The following is a 15340-nucleotide window of genomic DNA, read 5'->3' on the forward strand; positions in this document are numbered from 1 at the left end:
AAATAAAATACATCAGAACAGTCTAATTGTATATCGGGGAATAATTAATAGGATCACAATTCTCTTATTACAGTGATGTAAGATACTTTAAAAGAAACTCTTTACCCTTCCTATCTGAAACATTAATGATAATCAGAAATATTCTTGTTACAGTATCAACTACTGTCAAATTAAAGGCTAAGCCATTCCTGGAAGCTGACATGGCTTTTGTTTCATTCTTTAGTTAACTAATCTTTCTCTGATTCTTCAGCTGCACCACATCTACAGTTATACCAATTGGTCTGCAAGTATTTCATGTATTGTATGCTGTACAAATGTCAACCCAAATTTGACACTGTTACACAATATAATATGTTAAAAATTAGAAAGCCATACTAAAAAATAGAAATTAAAATATTATTTAAAATATTCATGGCAAACCAAAAGTAACTTTAAAAAGAGAAGAAGACTAAGTGATTCATTTGAACATGATGTACTGTAAAATGAGAAAATTTAAAATACTACATTAATTGAAATTAAAATTTAATTTTACAGCATACAAACTATTATGCAGAGCCTAAATGCAACAACTTTATAACACCATAAGCACAGTACAGAGTTTTGTGGCCACTGCTACTCAACTGCATAAAGTAAAACCTTGCCTTGTGGATTGTCCACCACTAGGGACTGGTTCTTACAGCCCATGCAGCAGCCTGCTGTAACCTTACCATGCTGGGTTCACTTTCTGTGGATTATAAAGTTGGATTGGGGTCATTAGAAGGCAATGCCACTGTCTTCAGTGCAAGATGCCAGTAATAGGTAAAGTCTGGACTTGCATTCTCCTGTATTATGTTTTGCTCAATGAGCTCAATTAAAAATGGTTTCCCAATGTGATCAAGAGGCAAAACATTAAGCTGAAATCCAAACACTGAAAATATATGATTCCAGAAGGGGTTATCCAAAGGACCCTAGATATCCATGGATTCACTGAGGAATAGGATACTTTGAATTCTGAGGTCCAGGTTGCTGTTCCAGCGGTGGAGTTGGATATATTTTCAGTGTTTTGATTTCAAACACTGTCAAATTAAAAGTCATTCTATACAAGTGTTTCATGGGGAACCAAAACTGAATTGAATATAGAAGAACCAAGTAACTATCCCAAAAAAGAAAATGGAAAACTTTCAAAGTTACATTTTCTCTTCCCCTTTTATTAAGAATAACTTAATCTTATGAACAAGCCAGTACATTTCAATGAAACTGTGCTTTTTGTAAAGGTATTAGCTCAATTTGCCAATGAAGTTATGAATTCCTAACTATACAACTATAAAATGATGTCAATTATATAGAAGGGAAAATATTGAACTGTTATGAAGACATGACTACAGTTATAAAGATTTAGTTCATGTACAACATAATAGTAAAACTAGCCAAAGAATCATCTCTCTGTTATGAGGAATAGCCAATATTCGATGTACAATTTAACTTCACTTGGTTCCGAGTGAATTAGCTTTCTTTGTTTAAACATGAATTATATATTTAAGTAATCAGGATACTGGGTTATGCAGTAGGGATCCCTATTCCAGGAGGGATGCTGGAATATTTCTCAGTATTATGCTGGTTAATCAAAGCAATTTTGTAAATGTTTGTCTTTTCTTTGCCGACTGACAATTTTTTAAAGCAAGGTTAAGCAATATAGGCTGGTACTAAATCAGACAAAGAAGTGTCCTAACAGATTTTGGAATGATCTTCATTAAATATATTCAAAAAGCGGAATTACCTAGCAGCACAGACATTACGTTGGCCTTCTAAAAACCTCACCAGATACTCAGTGGAGAACTTGGAAATGGAAAATGAAAGGAGAAGGTTTCTGTATTTGTCTTTGTTTTCCATATCCAATTTTGAAAGTTGGTATTTCCCCCACAAAATGCCACTTAAACTACTGTAAATTATATTTTTACAGAGTAACCCTAAGCACCTCCAAGAGACTTTTGAAAGGCCTTAAAATGAAATAAAGATCCCATTCTTCACTAGCAGATAAACTATCAACACCAAAGATCTCGATTACACTTCTGCAAAGCTTCACCCATGTGCATTTACTGTCACTAATGTTCCCACTAGCAGTAGCCAGTGAAAATCCCCTAAATGGGACATTTTGAAGATGGGGCGGGATGGAGGCAGGCTTGGATCCACAGAATCCAATGGCTCTTCGTCAACTGGGGAGACTTCAAGATCAACAAATTAATTTTAAAAAGAAAACTAAAATAATTTCCTTTCTAATGGCAAAAATTTGACAGCACCTAAGTCTACATGTTTCCAACAGCTTTGTTACTTGACTACCAGCAAGGCTGTTTGTGGGGCACCCCAACATTTCAACTTCTTTTGACATACAACACAGATTCAGGTGTACAGTGAAACCACCTCTATGGCTATAAAGTATTTATTGAGGTTTTATTCCAAAAATGTTGCAGAAATTAAATGAAAGTTTAACATCAAAAGCAAAAGTGGCTGTATGTCCTTAAAAACATATCTTATTTTGCTAAATGGTCTGCCTTGAGCACTGCTTTTTCCCTTCAAAATATATCCCTCTGAATGCCTGGGAAACTCTTGTTAAGCATCAAGGAAGCACTAGAGCTAGAATAGCTAGAGTAGCACATCTCATGGCAGACTGCCAGTCCATTCCCACGAGGCATCAGTAAGCTTTTAAACTTCAGCAACTTTAACATATGCTATGGAGCTGGAATCACTGTGCCTGATAGCCCCAGACTTGCCACCTAATGAATTCTCCTTTAAGGACTTAATGAGTATTTATTTCAGTATAGAGGCCTTGAAGGAATTTTGTATTATTTCATGTGAGCTGACAATTGACACACCTGTAACCCTCTTTTGATATCACAGCCACCTCTCAGGTTCTTCTTGAGAATTAAACACTGAAGTAGCATTACTGGAGGTCACCTCTGTAGGCACGCAGGTATATGTAGCAAGGAACCAGTGTTAATGAGACAACCAAAGGAGATTGGTTATTTATTTAGCAAAATACCACCTATTGAGTGCTATAGTAACCAACAGTAACCAACATGCTGTTACATGAAAATAACCAGCAGCCATCCCACAACTAAAGATGGGTTAAGTGTGGCTGGATGGAGAAATGTGGGATACAGAATACAAAGTGTAAGGGGATGGAATAAACCTGACAATTGTTTATTCTATTTATTTAAAGTTTTTATATGCTGTTCCCTTGCTACATAGCCTCGGGACAACTTACAATTATCTGGGAGATGCCAGTGTACTATGCTTTATTTTATTCTGTGTCTTTACTCACAAGGTCCAAGGGTAGCTAACAAGTCATAAAAACAGTACAACACAAATGCAATCACAATCACAACGTAAAACTACAAATACATAATGCAATAAAGCCCTCATTACAATGCCAGGAAATAGAAAACAGTTGCCCATATAGACCAAAGACTATATCCATTAATACATTTTTAACTGGTGCCTGAATGACAACATTGTAGGGTACTACTGGGTTTCTGCAGGGATGGAATTTCATTGTCTTGCTACCACTGAATAGTCATCCTGATTGGTTATTGTACTGCACTGCCTTTGGTGCAAGCATGTAATTTTTCATAGCCCTTTCGCCAAGTCATACACACCAGTGTAAACCCTGGAACCTTTCATATACAAGTGTGCCCCAAAAATTCAACCTAAGGCCATTCAGGACTGTATCGCTGAGATCACTGGATATGCTACTGTGGCAAGGTGAATACCAAGGGCCAACCACAGATGACTACCAAGGCTAGCTGTGATGTTGCTCTGTCGAGCAGGAGGGCCTAGCTTTAATGGAGCAATCCATTGCTTGATACTCCGGTGGCCAAGAATGTGGAACTCAGGCTGAGGAGATCTGGGCTCCAGTCCCCACATGGCCAAGTTGCTTATGGGGTGACTTTGGGCCAGTCACAGACTCTCAGACCAACCTACCTCACAGGGTTGTTGTTGTGTGGATAAGATTGGGAAGAAGAGAATTAAATAAGCTGCCTTGAGTTCCTTGAAAGGAAAATAGTGGGATACAAATATAATAAATAAACTAACAATACAGACCTGTATTTCCCATATTTTGATGAAATGGAAAACTGCAGTTGAGTTTCCAAGCCTTATGAGAAGATAAGAAAAAAGAGATGACAGACATAAATAAAAAGTGAGTCCAAACTATGGTTTGCCATTGTGTTTGAGTCAGTTGTGTTTATGTATTGAATCATTTGCTTCACATCTGGGAAGCTTGAACAGTTTACTCCTTCACCTGGAGAAACTGACAGAGACTGATAAGCTCCAACACAAGGTATCAGATCCATGCTGAACAGCAAAGTGAATTGAAAAAAACTACTATAAATTCAAAAGGAACTGAACAGGAATTCTGATTCTAGCCATTTAGGTGGAATGTCCACATGACGGGATCCTGAGTGATCCTCATCACGAAGCACCATTGGAAAGAAGTGGAGAGAGAAGATTCACGTACGTTGCATTCTGCCTCTTTCCTCACCTCTGGAGTAATATTTAAATATGGAACCTGCAGGGGAAATGAACAAGCTGGGGGAGTGGAAGCAGTTGACAAATTAATCTCAAGAAAGTTCATCTGCCACTATTGCCTCAGAAAGCAGAAAAGAATTACAGTAGAACTTACTCCTCTCTACAATTTCTGATCCTGTCTTTAGAACTTCTGAAATCATTCTAACTTATAAGAAAAATCAGACAGATTGCCTTCTACAAACATGTTCAGAACCGAGGCACAAATGACCTGCACCCATGTCTCAGCTTAGTAAACTCATACCTTCTTAGGTACTGTGAGTGATTTTTATAAAATCCCTGCATGTAAGTTTGTGGCTTGTTGGTATATATTGCAGATCCAAGATACTACAGACCAACTTTTGCATGAGTTATAATATAAAAACAAGCTAAGTCTACAAATACATTGGCACAATTAGTTACCAAGCAATGGTATCCAATTGTGCACTTTTATTCACAGTAGCCACAGTGATTCAGCAGAGCCTTCCATAAATAGACATATGAGGGAGGTAATTTTTCACCAATTACCCCTTTCTCCTGCTGTCTCCCTATGGCACTTCCCCTGCTGTTCCAGACGGTCCCTGAATCCTTTAGAGAAGATTTGAGGGGCCATAGAAGGCTGCAGATGGAAGGGGAACATCAGCAAAAATACTAAACAGAAGGGCACAGTTGAATACAACCTTAAACCTTTAACCACAGATTAAAGTATTGCAGCCTAATTAAACTTCAGCGCTGTAAATCTCTAGGGCTTGAGACTATGGGGGAAAAAAAGTCTTCATGTACTCTGCACTGAATTTCATCAACTGAAATTAATCATTGCTCTTCTATCCCTTCATCACCATAGCTCAAATGATTGTTCCCTTTTATGCTTCTCTCTCAAAACTATGGCAATTAACCAAGGCTGCAGTCACAAGTTAACTATACATACCACAGTGTAAGACCAACAGAGCTACACAGGATACTAAGATTTTGTCAGTGGAGCTCTGTTCACAGAAGCAGCACTTCTGCTTCCACTAATAAGGAGGAGAGCTATGAATTTTGCAGATTTCCACTTGCCCTCCACCCCATTCCCATGGAAATCTGCTCTGGAAAGATACAGGGAACCTCTGGAACAGCATGGGAGGTGGTGGGAGAGGGGCTACAGAGGAAAGGGAAATCAGAGAAAATTGCTTCCTGCACCATTTCCTGGATCAATTGAATAGAGTCCCTTATAATCCAACCCAATCAGACTAAGATCTAAGTAAACTACAGTGGGAAATGTCTAACTGTAATATAAATATACATGTTTTTAAATTTACAGACTCTACCATATTTATGGGCCTTGAACTATTTTTAGTTATATGTGTTACAAAATGTAAATCTTTTTTTAAAGTAAGAGAAGCTTGGGTAAAGCAAGGTTTTCTTCGAAATCCCTAGAAGAGTTTCTGAGAGTTTGTAATATGTGGATTTAACAGTTACAATGAAACTCTGTCCATGTCCACCCCAAGAAAAAGCCATGCTTAGTCCAATTGGGTTTACTCACAAGGTGGGTGTATACAAAACAGCAACCATAATTATTAATTTATGGCATTTCTATATATGCCAAGATCTCTGAATGGTGTACATAAAAATACAATATAAATACAAGTACACCATAGAATATGTAACAAAGAGGAACCAATAAGATTAAACACAATCATGGCTTAAGACATTAAAAAGTCAAAGTCCCAAGCTCCATTAAAAAGCTCCATAGAAGTCTAGGTGGACAAAAAAAATGTCACCCAGTGCCTCAAAGAATACAAGTGCCTCAGTGCTATGCTAGCCACTCTGGTTGGAGCATTCTCCTACAGAGGTGGCATCATTGAAAAGCCCTTCCCCCATGTCTCCTCCAACCTTTATTCAAAAGTTTCTTAGAAGTCAGACAATTACAGTCTAAACCTTTAAGCAGCCAACCATCTTCCACAGTTGTGCATGTAAAAACTTATTGACTGAACAGCAAAACCTTCTTATTGATGTACCGTTATTTAATATGAAAGGAAATATTGCTGTAGAGATCTATAGGTACTTTCAGAGTATGCATACAAGCCACTCCGTTGCATGGAATTAAATGTTCACAATCTTTATTCATTAAAAATTAAACCATGTACAGAATTAATTTCAACTATCATCCATAGGTCTTAGTGCCAAGTAAAAAGCAAGATAAGCAATGTTTACTTTCACCCCAATCACAAAGATGCTAGAAATGGGCATCTCATTGCTTTTTCATTCAGTGGTAGATTCTTTGCTAGTTGAGGGACGACATAAAATAATTCTTAGTAGACCCTTTATACACTCACCAGTTTAAGAGTCATAACTCCTTAACACAAGGAAAAACTGGATTTCTCTCTATTACAGCTATCTTAAAACACACAAACAACCCAGTTACCCTTCTCCATATTGGATTACTTTGCTTTTGACTTATTTAACCAATTGGCCTGGTTTACACATAACAACAACCCAAAGTATGGGTCCTAGATTAATTTTTGGTTGTCGTTACATGCCAATCCTGCACTATGCTTTAACTATTAGCAGTTAACTACAGACAACACAAGGAGAACCTATGGAATCTTGTAAGGTAAACTTTGTGATTAACAACCTATAGTTAAGCCACAATTTGCACATAATGACAGACCACAATTCAATGACAAACGATAATTTAAACCATATTTTAGATTATGTGTGACCCTGGTCACTAGCCAAATGTCATCATCTCAGGACACATGAAGGTGCTTTTGTCCAAATTATGTTGACAGATTATGCTTCTTGCCTAACTCAAAATATACAAGAAGTTTATTTTCACTATTCCCATCAGTTATTTAGTTGACCAAACCTCAATTAATTATAAAAGCTACTATAGTCAATTAATTTATTAAGCTTGCAGGTAAATTGCAATGTGTTGCAGTATTATTGTAGCAGTAAAATTATTAATTGCAGCTATTGTTTTCCTCCCAAAGGACTTCAGCTATTCTACGGTATAGAAATATATTTAATAGTAATATTGCAAAACACACATTAAAATCAATATATCATGTATTTTACCAAAAACAGATTTTTCTATGATGAAAACAATCCATCATGACAATTCACAAATGCTTGCATATTGAAGTTTTAATGAGATGCTGTTTTCCAAGTTTGATGTTAGAAGTCCAGGATTATTATATTAAAACATGTAGAACGCCAAAATACATTTACATTGCAGACAGCAGTCTTTAAATTACTTCCTCTTGCTAATCCAGGGATGGGCAATGCGGGATGGACTGGGGGACTATTTCATCCCCCAATAACCACCATCTCCATCTCCGAAAGTGAGGGGAAGTATAGCAGTTTATCACCAAATTCCAGCAACAAAGCCATACAGCAGACAGCTCTGACTTGAAAATAAGCTATACGTATGTCTTCTGAGTTTCCATATAGTTTGCTATAGATGTTGAGTGGCAAATCGCTATATTCCCTATTTTCTTTATCGGTAACACGATAGGGTGCAATGGGGGCTGCAGGTGGCCCACGGGCCATGTGTTGCCCACCCTTGCTATAATCATCACTCACAGATAGATAAACAACGTCATTATCTCACAGGGTTATTAACTTACCTTATTCTTCGCAGCCACCATGGTTCAGTGGGCAGAGCAGTAAATTTGAATCTGAGATAATTGAATTCATATGGCTCTCTAAACATGGAACTACTGGGTGTCAATTCATTCAGTTAGCTTTCATATGTACCTACACCTCTTGGGAATTGTTCCCTGACATGTCGGGATGTGAGAAAGAGAGAAAAAGTTGCTTCCTGTGCAGAGAACTGTGGTTCAAGTGATACAAAACCTCTTATTGGTGTCATCATTCACTTATGGTAGTCGTAATTCTTAGGTGACATTAGGTGATGTATATGCATGTGAACAGGGTACATATCTCAGGAACCTATCTCAGCTCCACATCTGTAAAATGGGTTGCCTCACTGAATGGGTAAATGTAATGAGATAAAAATAGCACTTGCCTTCAGCCTCAGAAATAAAATGGAATATAAACTGAAATGTACTCCGTTTTTAAAATAACTATTTAGAGTTCACAAACAAGCTTTTTAAATTGTATACCAATAGCTCTCCCATGTATAATTAAAATTCTGTTTCCCTGTATTCCACAGGTGACATAGCATAAACTATTCAAAATGAATATGCGTGTACTGGAGAAAATGGAACGAGGGACAGTCTAGTTGCTGCAATTCCTCATGCCAAAGAGATGGTCCACAATGTGGCAGGTATACCGCCTCTTCAGCAGTGGAGGTATCAGCAATGAAATCAGAGAGCTCAGTCCAGCTGCATGAGCGCTATTTCTCAATATGAGAAATGTTACAATGTTCTCATTATTCTCCAGTCTGAGAGTTAGAAATATTAACGTTGATTAATTTTACTCAAGAAGAAAAAAGCAAAATAAACATTCTCTTGGGTAATGACAATTTACAAGTCACTTTTTCCCAGGTAATTCCAGGGAACTCAGTGAAACTACTGCCACAGTTAATGGTTTCAGAACTGAGGTCGTAAGTTTTTGGTTTTCAGTTGCCTTAGAGTCAGTTCTAGTATAAATAAGTTCTACAAAATGGATACCCCACCACAAGCATGCAGAATGTTTTGACCAAATCAGGTTCCCAAGACAAACAGATAAAAACCAAACCTAACACAAAAAACATGTAGCAGAGTTTGCTAGAAAGACACTACCACTATGTTACTAAACATTAAGCTACTTTTAGCCGTTCCCAGATAGCAAAAGTCTAAACATTTCAGTGCTTTGGAGACACATTGAATCCAACCTTAAGTGCAGATACATGGAATTAAGGTTTTCCGGTAAAACCAGTGGGACAGTTCACAAAATATGCATAGGTTTGATGTCTTTCATTCTATGATGAACTTGATAAATATACCCTTTTGAAGTTGCTATAGTAAAAAAAAATCTAAAAAGTAAATAGGCACAATTAAGATTCTGGATTTTAGGGTGTAGATAATCAAGGAGTAAAGGGGAAAGATCAAAACACATACTATCTTACACATACCAGTTACATTCAAGTTATCAATCATTACTGTCAATATGGACTGTTAAACACTAACCCAGTCTTTCTTTTACATATGCACATCTGTACAGATCAATATCTGCCTCTTACAATTTGACTTCTAAGCTCTCTGTACTTGAGACATTTGTCCTACAAAACATATTTTTCAAACTGAGGACTTCAGACACAAACACAAAACCACAAACGATACGTTGACATATCATATTCTGTTACATGAACTGTTTTTCATTTGGATACTATAAACAAAACAATTACCATTTACACAGCACAGTTTCATCCTGACATGATCATAATAAAGAACTACCATAATGTCCAATTTTTGAGTTGCTGCTTTTTAAAAAAAGAGCACTAATAATCTACAAAGCAGTAAGTCAGCACTCTCCTAAGCATATGTTCCATTGTGTTTAATGGAATTTATTCCCAGGTATATATGCACAGAACTCAGTGTCACCTAAGTGTCTGGATGTTTTCCACTTTCACTTTACCAGATGATGAACTAATGAAAAACAACTAAAGTTTAACTCACACGGAAGAAAGTAAGCAAGAAAGCAAGCAAGCAGCTGTACTAAGAACCTGTTGAGAGGGTACTCCCCCCCTTTTAAATAAGTCCAATGAACTCAGCGATAATTCAGTCAACAGAAACTGCTATCTGAGACTGGTTTCAAACAGAAGGGCCACAAATATCTATGCAAATACGTAGATATGAGGATTGTTATTTTATAGTTCACATAAAATTAAGCCATCGTTAAAGCAAGCTGAGAAATGTGGCGTCAGAGAAAGAGGTGAGAGAGGAACTTAAAACAACAAAAATGTGCTTACTTGGTGTACAAAGACATCAACCGGAGATTCCAAGGGGCTTCCCTCGCGGTTAATCATGGAAATAAATCCGAACCCCATTCGCACATTAAACCACTTGCAATGGCCTGTTCCGTGCAAAACCTGGGATTCCTCCTCCTCCTCCTCCTCTTCTTGTTCCGGCAATTTCCCGGGCTCATCTCCACCTTTACGCGCCCCCGCTGATTTGGAGAGGGATGGCGGAAAAAACAAGAACGTACGTACACGTACACGCACACGCACACACACAAAGGCAGAGAATTAAATTCTAGTAACATCTCCTTGGCGGTTGTACAAGAACGATTGCTACAGAGGACAGAAAACACATGCACGCACGTACCAACATTACGAAATCAACCTTCCCGGCCTCCCCCATTTCCTACCCGCAAAAACATTTAAACACACCAAGATCTCGCTGGGAGAAATAAAATTATTTTTTCCTGTTTAAAAAAGGCAACGCTGACGGGCATCGTCGAGGAAAAGGCAGGATCTGCCGTGACTCACTCAGACTGCTTCCCCCCCTTTTTACGCACACCACAAACACACAGCGGCCCAGCCCACGTTGTCCTGTACATACGTGCGATTCTGCCCTTTAACTCCATCTTTCAGCCACATAAACCACCCCAGAAAGCGATACTTTACTTGGGTACTGTTGGTTGAGCACCGATCCCATCCCTCCCCAGAGGAATTCGCAGGCGAATGAGTCTTGGCTGGCCAGGCGGGGAAGGGAGGGAGGGAGGGAGGCGGGGGGGGGAGAGAGAGAGAGAGGCGGGCAGGAGGGGGCGGCCGAGCCGAGCCGAGCGAGGCGGCGATTGCACAACGACTTGGCACGGCCCATCCAGCAGCGGCAGCGGCAGCAGCAGCGCCCCGTGCTATGTTCCAGTTGCGCTCATCCTCCTTTTTTCCGCAAACGCCCCCTCCCCTTCCTCCACTCCGGAATCACTTTAATCTGCGGGCGAGCCGAGGGAGGGGGCAGGTGTACAAAAGTTTCTTCACGCCCTTCCCCCGCAACTGCTTACTCAATCGCACACGGACAATCCGAACAAAAGCCCCCGCTGAAAGCTTTTCAAGTTGGCGCTGCGGAGTGGGCGGTTCGGAGCACTCCCCGCGCCCCGTCACAGAAGCCCTTTTTGGCTGCTTTGTTGTGGCGGTGGCGGTGCTGGTGGCTGGGTCTTTTAAAACGCGGGATCACGTATTTTTTAAAGTGTGGCTTAAAATAAAAAAGAGAGGAGGGCCGTGCGGAGAAAGGGAGAAGAGTTAAACCACGCGCACACACGAGACCCAGGAATAACAATAGGAGTGGGTGGAAAATAACCTTCGGCCATGTTACCCTACTGGCCCTCAGTTCCAAAGTGGCGAGACGGAAAGTTCCCCCTTGCTGGCCAGAAGCTCTCTTTGGAATCAGCTTAACATCTTGATTTGCAACGAGCCCCAGTTTCGTCCGCACAGTCTAATGGGCTATCCCTCTTCGGCTCCCTCCCCCCACCTTGCCTCTCGCTCCGTTTCTGGGCCCCTGCACACACGTGACTCGGTCAATTACATGCCTTCTTGCTACTAATTTCACCTCGGCTCCTCGGAGGGGGTTTGGCGAGAGGAAGAAGTAGCCAATCGGCACTTCAAGGGGTTTGACACGCCGGAATAATTTATGAATGAACAAACGAAATTTCAAAACACGCTCGCCTTTCCGCGAGTTGGCACGTTTCTCTACGTAGATCCGGATGACGTTTGAAAGGGTGGGGAATGCCTTTGTCGGAACACAGTGCGTGAGATTTGCACATGCAACAACCGCGCCGTCTACGTAGCAAAGGCAAATCATGACCCACGTGCACACGCAAATAATTGCCGTCCGTTGCGCGCATTTTCTTGACGGAGTACCATCTGGAGACAAAGACACACCGCAACTTCGCCTAAGGATCCCGACTCTGCAGCAGCTCCCTCTGCTAACTAGTAAATGGAATGATCTAAATTGGAATGGGATAAAGAAAGAAGCAATCCTAAACACATTGAAATTGTTTGTTTCATATGTTTAATTAGGATGCTTTCAAGGTAAGGGTGACTAGGATCTTGGCGCGGGGATGCTATCCCGCTGGATGACTGGAGAGAGGGGACATTGTACCTGATTCCTCCTTATAAATTACCTTGGAGTAAAGCCTTGAGCCTTACTTTGGCGAAACTAGTCCTAGGGTCGTGCTGTAAGAGATTTGCTGCCTGGATTTAAGAGATTTGCTGCCTGCATAAGAGTGCAGCCTTGCTCAGAGGAAAATGCCATCAAAAGCAAAAAGGGGGTGTTGCAGGAGTAGGGAAGCGGTAACTACGAGATCCTGGCGCTGCGTTATCCAAGCTGGGATAGAGATAGGGCATGCATTGCCGTACGTTAAATTGGAGGTGGCTGAGTGCAACTAATCAGTACACAAAGATCGGATCAAACCGAAATAACATCGAGGGTGTTTTCTATGAACACCACACTTAATTTTGATATAGCTAGAAAGCTGCACTCTGAATGAACGAAAAAGCTCCCCTTTTACAGCCATGACAAAGTGCTTTCAATTTAAACGGACATCAAAATATAAATTACACGTACTTCCAACTAAAACATACCGATGTGGTATGAGGCGTAGTATAACGGCGAGATGCCTTTTTGGATTTCAGCACCTATTCAATTATGAAACGCCTACCGGAAACGCGGTGGCACCTTAATTCGGTTCAGAAAGTGTGGCAGCCCAGCGTCTCAAAGCAGTTGAGGGAAGAGAGGGGTGGGGGGTTGCGCTTCACAGGTTCCTCCGCCATCTCGTTCCGGGGGAGGGGATGTGATTAATGACTTCCTAAATAAGAGGCCAGTTTGCAAGCCTAGCATTACAGTGCACCTCGCTCAGCAACGATTGTTCTCCAGGAGGCGGGAGTACGGTGGAAGAAACTAGAAAATAGAAATTGCTAGGGAAGAGGAAATAGAGCGGGTGGGAGCGTAGAGGCAGAATGTGCGTGCAGGAGGAGGAAAACAAAGGGACGGAGACTACGCTGTCCCGGGAACACTCCTTGCCTGATCTCGGATACATTCAGGCTGCAGCTCCATACAGACTTAAGCTGGGAGTAAGTCTCGCTGAACTCAGTAGAACTAACGTCTGACTGGAGATGCATAGCACCGTACTCTTAAGAGCTCTTTTCCCCGCACTGCACTGCCCTGCTATAGTTTGCAAATTTGTATTCGCCTGCAAAGGATCTCGCTCGAAAAGTATGAGCCCGAGGAGGCGACAGGCAACCTGAATCGCCATAATCAGAAATATATTCTTCCAGTCTCAATAGTGTTTGCAAATCCTGCAATGAACACGAGCAACGCAATGCTTGATATACTCAAATTGGTGTAGCAGAGCTTACACCCGAGTAAAAGGCTGGATTGCAGTCTTAAGTCACAAAGCTTGGACCTGCTCATTCAATTTCTTTAAGAAATAAGGAAACATCCTATGCATGTTCCAACAGGAAAAAAAAATCCCACAACTCCCAGCATTCCCTAGCCAGCGTGGCTTGCAAGGGAGTGCTGGGAATTGTAGGACTTGTAGATTGAGCCCTAAATTGCTGGTGGGTTTTCAATTTGTGTTTATGGGTTTTCTACACCCTTTACTGTTCCATCTGCCTACGTGCTAGCCTACACCTCCGATTTTAAGCATATTTTCTTAGATTTGTTGAGAAATTTACACCCGAATGAGGTGCGCCCAGGGTTACTCGGCTTAAGGCTGCACTCCTATGATTCTTTACTATCACTGAGTTCCATTGAACTCCATAGGATACACGTAGGAATGCATTCGTTCAGTTTTAGTCGTGGATAGAAATCTCTTGATGTTTCGTCCTCATGTCATATGAGGCCAAACTTGTGGACTTCTGTGCCGTGACAGGTTCTCCGGCTTCAAGATATATTTTCTCCTTCCTCCCCTGCTAACCCTAATCCTTCCTCCCCGCCTCCCGGTTTGCCCTGAATATGCTTGTATGAAATTGCAGCGTTGTCCGCTGTTGTTTTAGAGATGGCGACAGGCAGTCTGAACAAACAGCGAAGCCTCTCCAGCCTAGCTAAAGGGGCCTATTTATTCTCCTTTTTGTTGTTTTTCGTGGGGCGGGGAGTGTAAATCTCCCGTTTCGCGATTTTATTTTTCTTTTAAGACAAAGTGGTCTACGTTAACTTTGGTGCCGTGGGGGCAGTCCCGAGTACAAGTTTGCCTGCTAAAAAAGAAAGTCATATGGTTATGCAGAGCAGAAGCCCTAAATCATGAAATTCCTTTGACGTCTTCAACCGTAAATTTCCTATAGGTTATTTCAATACTGGAGGTCGAGCTGCCTTCCTTATCCGAGCCGCGTCTACTTCTGCTTTCGCCCCTCCCCCTGCCCGGCTCCCTCCCTCCCTTTCATCTCCTCCGGAGTATTTCACGGCACTTAATAGCACGCACGGGGGACAGGGAACTCGCTCTCCGTAGCAACGAGGTCCCAGGATTAAATTCCCTGCGTCTGTCTTGGAGGCACAGGATCGCTCGGCACGTTGCATTGAAATCTATGGGTCCTGCGGCCAGACCCGCTTATGTTTACCTTGAAATAGGTTCAGCTGGAGTTCAATGATACTTACTTCCAAGTAAGTATATAGAAGAATGCAGTTGTAATGCTAAGGAAAGATGACAGTTCCACTACCGAGAATGGCTTTTGGAGTGTTAAAACGTTTCCTAAAATAGGGATTGGGGAAAAATCAGTAAGAAAGGGTAACAGTAACAAATAGTTACTTAGTGGAAGCCCTGGAAGAAGATAAGTGGGTGCATGTATCATATCGACTATTGCATGGCAAAATGAGAGAGAATCACATGTCCATGCGACTCCACACATCAAAGAGTCTTGTGCCACTAAGGACTAGCCAAT

At 41.0% G+C, this 15340-nt stretch overlaps 1 protein-coding gene across 3 annotated transcripts in view; it reads right to left on the minus strand.

The window, feature by feature from the left end:
- Positions 1-11149, minus strand: part of LIN28B (lin-28 homolog B) — a 94986-nt gene extending 83837 nt beyond the window's left edge. For 2 of the 3 annotated variants that reach the window (XR_006414436.1, XM_044427255.1), the window contains exons 1-2: positions 11093-11149; positions 10436-10632 (exon numbers count right to left, since the gene is read on the minus strand). Coding sequence is in view for 2 of the 3 variants with exons in the window: in XM_044427255.1 (XP_044283190.1) it covers positions 10436-10632; positions 11093-11123 (228 nt within the window). In the remaining variant the exon portion in view is untranslated. Of the gene's footprint in view, positions 1-10435; positions 10633-11027 lie in introns of all 3 variants that reach the window. The other variant, XM_044427268.1, reaches the window with a different exon arrangement.
- Positions 11150-15340: the final 4191 nt, after the last annotated feature.

The sequence above is a fragment of the Varanus komodoensis genome, unplaced genomic scaffold (genome assembly GCF_004798865.1).
Source record: "Varanus komodoensis strain SLA01 unplaced genomic scaffold, ASM479886v1 scaffold1, whole genome shotgun sequence".
Lineage (NCBI taxonomy): Eukaryota > Metazoa > Chordata > Lepidosauria > Squamata > Varanidae > Varanus > Varanus komodoensis.